The sequence below is a fragment of the Trichoderma citrinoviride genome, assembly GCF_003025115.1.
Source record: "Trichoderma citrinoviride strain TUCIM 6016 unplaced genomic scaffold BBK36scaffold_70, whole genome shotgun sequence".
Taxonomy (NCBI): Eukaryota; Fungi; Ascomycota; class Sordariomycetes; order Hypocreales; family Hypocreaceae; genus Trichoderma; species Trichoderma citrinoviride.
Window position 1 is genome coordinate 1 of NW_020194778.1, and position 7,981 is coordinate 7,981.

General features: G+C 53.7%; 4 protein-coding genes across 4 annotated transcripts; 3 read left to right on the forward strand and 1 right to left on the reverse strand.

The window, feature by feature from the left end:
- On the forward strand, positions 1 to 318 carry BBK36DRAFT_1131333 (hypothetical protein; the record flags this gene model as incomplete). The annotated part of the gene is made up of 1 exon (XM_024891962.1): positions 1 to 318. A coding segment is annotated over one exon (318 nt), but the record flags the coding sequence as incomplete, so codon positions are not given.
- A 1,208-nt stretch (positions 319 to 1,526) lies between these two features.
- On the forward strand, positions 1,527 to 2,449 carry BBK36DRAFT_1163804 (hypothetical protein; the record flags this gene model as incomplete). The annotated part of the gene is made up of 4 exons (XM_024894576.1): positions 1,527 to 1,931; positions 1,994 to 2,076; positions 2,185 to 2,192; positions 2,253 to 2,449. 4 exons carry the CDS (start codon positions 1,527 to 1,529, stop codon positions 2,447 to 2,449), a joined length of 693 nt encoding a protein of 230 aa, XP_024744932.1.
- A 2,383-nt stretch (positions 2,450 to 4,832) lies between these two features.
- On the forward strand, positions 4,833 to 6,181 carry BBK36DRAFT_1163805 (hypothetical protein; the record flags this gene model as incomplete). The annotated part of the gene is made up of 2 exons (XM_024894577.1): positions 4,833 to 5,705; positions 5,783 to 6,181. 2 exons carry the CDS (start codon positions 4,833 to 4,835, stop codon positions 6,179 to 6,181), a joined length of 1,272 nt encoding a protein of 423 aa, XP_024744933.1.
- A 518-nt stretch (positions 6,182 to 6,699) lies between these two features.
- On the reverse strand, positions 6,700 to 7,306 carry BBK36DRAFT_1163806 (hypothetical protein; the record flags this gene model as incomplete). The annotated part of the gene is made up of 3 exons (XM_024894578.1): positions 6,700 to 6,878; positions 7,083 to 7,122; positions 7,181 to 7,306. The coding sequence occupies 3 exons, from the start codon at positions 7,304 to 7,306 to the stop codon at positions 6,700 to 6,702; spliced, it is 345 nt and encodes a 114-aa protein (XP_024744934.1).
- Between the last annotated feature and the right edge of the window lie 675 nt (positions 7,307 to 7,981).

Here is a 7,981-nt window from a genome sequence, read left to right on the forward strand (position 1 = left end):
CACCTCCACCTGACGCCCGACGAGCGCGCCTCGGCCGTCGTCTACACGTCCGGCGAGCACTGCCCCATGTGCGCGGCCGCCCACGCCTTCGTCGGCCTGGGCCGCGTCGTCTACGTCGCTTCGACGGCGCAGTTTGAGCGCTGGAAGGAGGAGGCGGGCGTGGACAAGGGCCCCGTGGCGGCGCTGCCCATCAGTGCGGTTGCGCCGCGCGTGAGGGTTGCGGGGCCGGTTGCTGGGTTGGATCTGGAGGTTAAGGCGCTGTATCAGCAGTGGTGGGAGAGGCGGAAGCTGAAGACGCAGGCTGGAAACGAGGGCTGAGGACAGAGCTTGAGGACGTAGTCCCCCGGTCATTGAATAGGTTTTGAGCGGGCGCTGTGGGCGGTTCAATGATTGTCCATCATCTCGGGAGAAGCAGGACTGAAGCATGCTGGTATTCCGCTTCGACTGTCCTGTCGTTCACGGTGGGTGCGGAAACAGCGCTATTATTGAGCAGATGCATCAACTTCCGGATCCATTGTCGATGGAGAGGCGTCGTTTCTCAGACTTCCGTCTAGATTCTCAAGAGCTATGTTGCCGGGACGTGTATTTGGCTCCTTTACAGAGCACATCGCCTGTACCAGCATCACGAGTAAGGCCTTCTCATTGTCTCTGTAAGCGACGGTCAAGTGAATAGACTCGTCCGGCTTTGCCGCTCTCCTGACCGGGTAATCTGAAACGGTTTCTCTACAGAAAGAAGCCGCCTCAAGCCGTTCCAATAGCCTCTTACTACAAACGCTTCTCAGAGAAGAGGCTCGTTCGCATCAAGAAGTATTTGTTAGAGCTCATCACATTCGCTGATGGTTCGGACTTTACTTTCTGATACCACCACCAGCCATCGCTCCTATCGCTCACTGGGCCAGCGCTGAAGGGATCGCAGCCATCAGTCCTCTTCATCAAGTGTTTGCACTCGACGTAAAATGGTAATATCAATGAAAGCTTTGGCCCGTCAACGCAAAGTGCATGTGTTGGGCATGTACCTGCAAGTTGCCACTGGACACAACATGGGCCTGATTTGAAGGCTTGTGTAACATGCAACGTGGGCCATGTTCCGGCCTGTCATCCCGCTGCCCCGTTTGCTGAGCGCGTTGCCATCAAAGTCGCTTTCTGATCATCGAAGTGACCTATAGCTCGCTGCTTACTTCACCTGCATCTCCTCCGAACCGATTGGCGGATGTTCAGATGGAAGAAGCTGGGGATGGTAGAGGAATGCTTGTTGCGTCCTCCGGCCATCTCGGCTTGCATGGCCCGTTGTTTAGCTCGCTGCGCGTTGGACGTTTGGCCTCAAGCCAGAAACGCTGAGGAACAGGGGTTAGAGCCGTGCCGTAGTAACTCGTGAGACATGCTCATCGTTCATTGTTTAGTCTAGGCCTCGCTCATCATCAATAGACATATATAGGCCCCTACAGGCCCGAAGATGGTCCCAATAGCACGCATTGCAAGTAGCTTTGCCAGATTGACCGTAACGCAACGAAACTGACGACGAAGTCATGAACTACGGTACGGTATCAGACACCATCCGGCTGCCGTCGAGTAGCGTCGACCGGTTCCAGATGGCGTCGTCAACCACACCGCAAATGCCGATACCTGATACTCCTGGAGATCCTGCCATTCGTGGGCTCGATGAAGCCGGTATCGAGTCAATCCTGCAGCACCCTCCTAGTCATATATGGAGAGAGTTCCTGGAGGCTAGGCTGAGGAAAAAGGATCTTCGTCAGTTCCGCCAAAGGCTGGATCCGGACATGACGGTGGATCGCATCCATAGTCTCTTCGAACAACATCGTCGCCCGCGGCCAGACTGTAGATACCTGGCAGCCATGGAGCCTATTGTAGAGGGATTGTTTCACCAGGCTCAAGCGGTTGCCTGTCTTTTCAAAGCGGCTCACAAGGTGCTCGTGAAGCCTGTTGCCCCGATATGAGTAGCCGGAGTACAGATCGAACTGACATTCTTCTCCAGAGCGCTAAGAATTACCGCAAGATCTTGTCGCATATCAGCACGTTTCTCCAAGGCCTGACAAATCTTCTGCCTCGATTAGGAGAGTACGTCACAATGTTTCCTTTCAATCAGCGTTTGCTCCAAGCGATTCGGGGAACATGTGAGATTTATCTAGAGGCGTGTGTATACACTGCGGTATACCTCAACAACAGAGCTTGGAGTAAGTCACATCGCAGCAAGACTGCCTGGATTGCCCATCTCGTTACTAACCAATTTGAAGAAAACATGCTGCGCGGCATCTTCATGCCCGGCACTGATTATCGAGACTTTGCCGACGCGGTTGACAAGCTGGAGAGGTATCAAGTGACTATTGATCGTGAGGTGCAATTGGCATTGTTGCAGGAACACCGAGGCCTGAGCAGTCGGCAGATTGAGGATGGGCAGTATGAGAGGGCTGACAGGGCTTGTACTGGATAGATTTCGTTTGTCACTGAGAGGTTGGAAGAGGAGGGATGGTGTTGCCGAGATCAGCTTAGTCATTCGTGGAGCGGTTGCATGCCGGATTTAGATAGGTAAGGTAGCTGTGTAATAGTCGTCACTTCCTTATTGTTTTCAACTGCTCGGTTGCTGCTTCCTCATTGATTTATTGCTGCCAGCTTGGGCATTGCCTACCTTACCATAGGTACAGTTGATGCTTCCTTCCCATTCACATGCTTCTCCATTCTGTACGAGCGCCTGCCTTAGTCAGACTCGTACCCAAGAATTCTGCATCAAGCATGTGATTGAGCGGCAGCGGCGGCGCGGAGCTTGAAATGCGGGGAAGCGGCTACAAGGCACCTCCCTAAAGCCTATCCGTTCTAGCGGCATCTTCTCACTTGACTGCACAGTGCCAGATGCAATAGGAACCTTTGTAAGACACTCAAAGAGACTCCAACGGTAATTCTCGAGAAGGCAGTCCAAAAAAGCCCGGCTGAGCCATGATGCATCAAAAGAAAGGCTGCTGCGAGAAGCTGTTCAATGCGCTTGATGCGTTACACAGGAACATTACGTGGGGAAGACGTACCGAGGTGGCCTTGCTGCTGCCGGGATTGCACGTTTCATCCGTGTGAGGAATCGGCGTCGGCTTGCTGCATACCTTAGCAAAAGCTTAGTACCTAGAGGCATGCCATTGCTGCAGGTGAGTGTTGATGTCTTGCAGAAAAGCAGAAACCTTGCTCCGTACCAGACCCTTCCGACATCAGTCGGCATCTTGTAGCTGCTGCTCAAGAATTTCAGAATTATCATGACTGTCAGTAGATGCTCAAGTTGCGTGCAATCATTACAATAAGGTCTATCCAGTACGTGTCAGTGAGACAACTTGCATCGTGTCCAAACGATCAACATGGCACTGTCCAGTCGGGGATGCGCAGCCCCCAAAAAGGGGTCCTGATATTGCCCTCCTCGGCCTAGCAGTCATGTGCCCCAAGCCGGCGGCTGGGATCAACGATCGGGTCCGGGTATTTTCTCGCTGGGCTGGGCTGACTTTTGTTGAATCCGCAGGTAAGGTTCAGTTGACTTTTCTGAGGGCCAGCGCACATGCTCCCTAGAATGCATGCATGCATCAAATGCATGCGTGACCACCGAAATCGTGGACGAATGCGCTGCGTTCCTGTCGGCCCAAGCCAATGCTATAACGTACGCACTGTATCGTATATTAAGGTTGTGTATAGAGGCAAAACGTACAAGGACCGGATTGGGCCGAGACGAGTTTCAGTCATTCATGCCATACCATGCCATGCCATGCCATCGTTAAAGAGCGAAAGCACCCCCTCTTGACTCTTTCCTCAGCTTTGCTTCCCTTTTTCCTCCTCCTCCTCCTCCTCCTCTTCCTCCATCTCCCTTTTCCTCTCGATTTCTGCTTGTGCAGCACTCCCTACTGCTGCCTGCCTACGTAACTGTACGGTGCGCATCGGATTCAGCCGAGACGGACATCTCCGCTTGTCCCCAGCCGGAAAGGCAAAAAGGAGCTGCACTCATCTGCATCAGCGCGGGACGTCTAGCCGCCCCTCCCCTGTGCAGCGCAAAAGGAGCCCGACCCAACGGCATTCCGGGCATCAGCAGCGCCGAGCTCAAGGTATGTCATGTCATCCCATGTCATGTCTATCCGTACAGGCATCAGATCAGGGGAACGATGGGGGAGAAGAGAGGGAAAAGGGCGAAGAAGCAAGAAACAATGTCTCTGTGCCCTCGCGTGGTGCGGGACCTGAGCACATGATGAAGGAAAAAAAAAAAGCAAAGACAGAGAACAAAAAGGGCAAAAAAAAACCCCCCATTCCCACTTTGGCGTCTATTGACACTGACCCCGTCCTGGCTTGTGACAATGCAACGCTGACTCTGGCCCGAATCTTGATCTCGCAGCGTCACGCATCGCATCACGCATCACACCGACATCATCCGATCGCCGCCTCTGCTCGCCCGCGGGTCCACTGACCTGAAGCTTAATCAGACCATTCGGATCCTGTGCTTCTGCGTCTCTGCTTCTGCTAGTAGAGTAGCCACGGAATTATACGAGCTGCTGCATTGATCGCTGCCGGAAAGCTGCAGCTGCCAGCCTTAGCGGTGGAGCTGGCCCGGATAATCCAAGCCCTTGGATCAGTTGACAAACACGAGCTCGGCACTTGGCTTCGTTTCCCTTGCAACCTTGCTTGGACTTTGACGATTACTCTCTTTCCGACTTTCGTTTTGTGATTTTCTCCTTTTCTCGTTTTTTCCACATCTCTTCTCCGGCCAGACACACTACACAATATCTTGCTCCGGCTCCGAAGGGAACACGAAAAGAAGAAAACAAGATCCAGCAACCATACGCACACAAACCACCAGCATGAGCGACTCAGCAGACGGCCCTCCCCTTTTCCGACCAATTCCCCGGCGGCCGTTCGTCTTTGACCTCAGAAGCTCTACGCCCCAGAGCATAACGCCCCCCAAGGACGACGACGACAGCGATGGCGAGGAGCAGCGGGTCGTAGACGAAATCCTCCTCGACCGCTTCCGCCGCGACCTGATCAAGGCCGGCTTCGTCGGCTCGCGACCGTCCAACGACTCTCCTCCCGACTCCCCCTCGCTCCTCACCCAGTCGCACTCCATCGCGGACCTCAATTCGTCGACGCTGGCGGGGATTTACGATTGCTCGGATCAGGAAGACGTTTTCAATGGCGCGGACGACGAGGAGGAACTGCGCAACCCATGGGGAACGGGCGCCGAGTCTCCGGTAAAGCGCCGAGACAGCCTCAGCCGCGGTACATACGAGCTCATGCGCGACCGGTCGAGACGGCAATCATATGCCAGCGCCGATTCGAATCGATCAAAGCAGCAGCCCTCGAGTCCCGCGTCCAGGGCGGCGTGGCTGGCTTCCCGCGCTCTGGTCCTGTTTGTGCTGGGAGCCGGATACGGGGTGCTCGTCACGCATCTGCACCAGGAGCAAGGCCTTCTTCAGCTGCCCGATGCCGGCACCAGCATGCCACAATACAACGGCTCATATACTGCCATGTGGGGGTTTGCATTGGCCGGCGTTGCCATGGGCGCGCTGCAGCCGTGGGTGGATGACGAGTGGGACAGACTGTTTGGCAGCAGTCAAGACCAAGAGCCGGAGATAGACTCTGCCGAGTCCCTGTCAGATGATACCGAGAAGCTGGAGACGGACTGGACGCTTGTGATGAGGGCAGTCGGCGTGTTTGCCGGCGTCGCCTTTGCAGTGGTGAGTCGAAAGTCCCCCGTGTCACCCTTTCGAGGAGTTTGTGCGACCCATTTTGCTGACATGTGATGCCAACGCAGCGTCGCCTGGCGTGGACATCGAGCACCCAGGTTTTGATCGCCATGGCGCTGGTCAATGTCTTTCTCTGGTGGCTCATTGACCGAACCATGGCCGCGCTGGTCGTGTCCACCGTCGTCGGCGCCGTGGGGACCCTGTTTCTGCTGAGTGTCAGTCCAGACGTGATCCGGGCTCCGTCAACAACGTTTATCGCGCAGACTCACAACGTCTCTTCCGTCGAGCCGCCCGCCGAGCCGGCGCCACTTCTGGGCGGAATCGCCAACCCGGAGACTGTTGAGGCGGGCATCTGGATCCTCAGCGTGCTGTTCTGCACCTGCCTCTGTTTTGGCAACATTGGCCGAAGGTTGGCGAGGGGCAAACCAAGGGGTCGCTGGGACAGGCAAGATGCGATCAGCCGATAGTGATTGATTGACGTGTCACCCCCATTCCAGACACTTGTTAGAACTTGATTGACGCTGGTTCTGTCCTCTGAAAGGTTATGGATCAGGAATTGGTAACGGGCTCAAGGCAGTTTTCTTTCTGTCATCTTCGGTCTTTGGGAACAGCCATTGCATACATGCATGATAGCGACTCTACGGATAGCTTTGCGATTTATTTGGGAGAAATCTTGGTTATGACGGCGCTGTTGCATGGGAATTTGCTTCATCTGGGGCATTGGATTGTATTTCATCACTTTTTTATCACGGCTCATGGCTCGGTCTTTTATAGAGAGAGGCGCTCAACTCGCCACAGAGCGACCAATGAAATCGGAATCGATTTTGTTTTTTCTCCTCCTCTGAGTTTGTTTGTTCGTATATGGTATCTATCTGCAGTTTCTTATCCTTCGTAACTGGTGTTTGTCCGGTTTCCCAGATGGCGTCTTTTTGACCGAGATGTCAAAGGACTTTTGTGACTTTTTTCTTTTCAAGCGTTGGGTGTTTCATGCCTTGAAGGCGTCGACGACGGCCTTTGACGCGGCCTGGATCTCGGGCGAAACGGGGCCCGCCATGCCCATCATCGCGCGCATCATGGGAGGTCCCGAAATGAGCTGGTCGAGGGTAAGCGAGCGAGTGAGGGTGTCGTTGTAGAGTTGCTTTGCAGCGGCATCTCCTCGGGCGGCTTGTCAAAACACACACATCAGCATCATTGCCAACTTTCATCAAGTCCGCACATCCCCATATACCACATAACACACAACACAACATACAGCCTATATGAATATATGTGTGTATGTATATATATATATATATATAGAAGGTAAGGATAGAAGAGAGAGTAAAGAGAAGGGGGGGTAAAGGGAAGGGAAAGGAAAAAGGGACGTACAGATCTTAATCTGCCCGGGCAGCCGAAACTCATAACCAGACTGCCTGATGTTGTCCACCTCGGAGAGCATGTACTCGGTCCTCTTGGCGAAATCCCACATGTGGAAGAGCGCTGGCGGCGGGCGAGGAGCGGTCGAATGCCGGGTCGGACTCGATGGTGGCGATGAGGGAGGTGAGCTTTGCGGCGATGGCCTCGCGGGTTTCGGCGGGGGGGACGTTGGACATTTTTGGATGGATCTGATTTTGATGCGATTTGGGGAGGGGTTGAGTGGTGGTGTGAGGTGGGCGGTTTTGTTGGTGGGATTATTGGGGTTTTTGCGTAAAGTTGGATGAGTGATTGAACTTGGAAGAGGGGAGTGAGAGATGTGGAATTGAGGTGTAGTATATTAAAAAGTACCTAGGTAGGAATAAGAGAGGGATGGGAAACGGGAAAACAAGACAGTAAGGTAGGTAGACGGATATCTTTTTCCCTGGCTGCGGCAGCAAAAGCTCTGCATACCTATGTCATAAGTGGGCTTAGTCCATGCACAAGCGCGTAAAAGAACGCGTCTTGATTAACCACTTAACGCGTCTCTTCTCCCTCACGCGCGTCACTGCATCTGCAACTCGCATGTGAGGACGGTGTCAAGTGCATGTCCCTGATATTACTCTATTTTATTTATTATATTCTATCAAGTCGTTGCCGCTCGTGAAAGCAATCATTACCTGTAAATCATGTGTATACCAAACATCCAACTCGGTGAATCGTATCACGTGCGCCCATCTAATATGCTTATGCCAAATGCTCAACACCAAGATCAACCGAACATCATCATCTACAACTTCCACTTCACCTCACGACTGCTGGTAAATCGTACACCTCCACGCCACGGCCGCCGCCGCCGCAAAGCTCACCGCCAT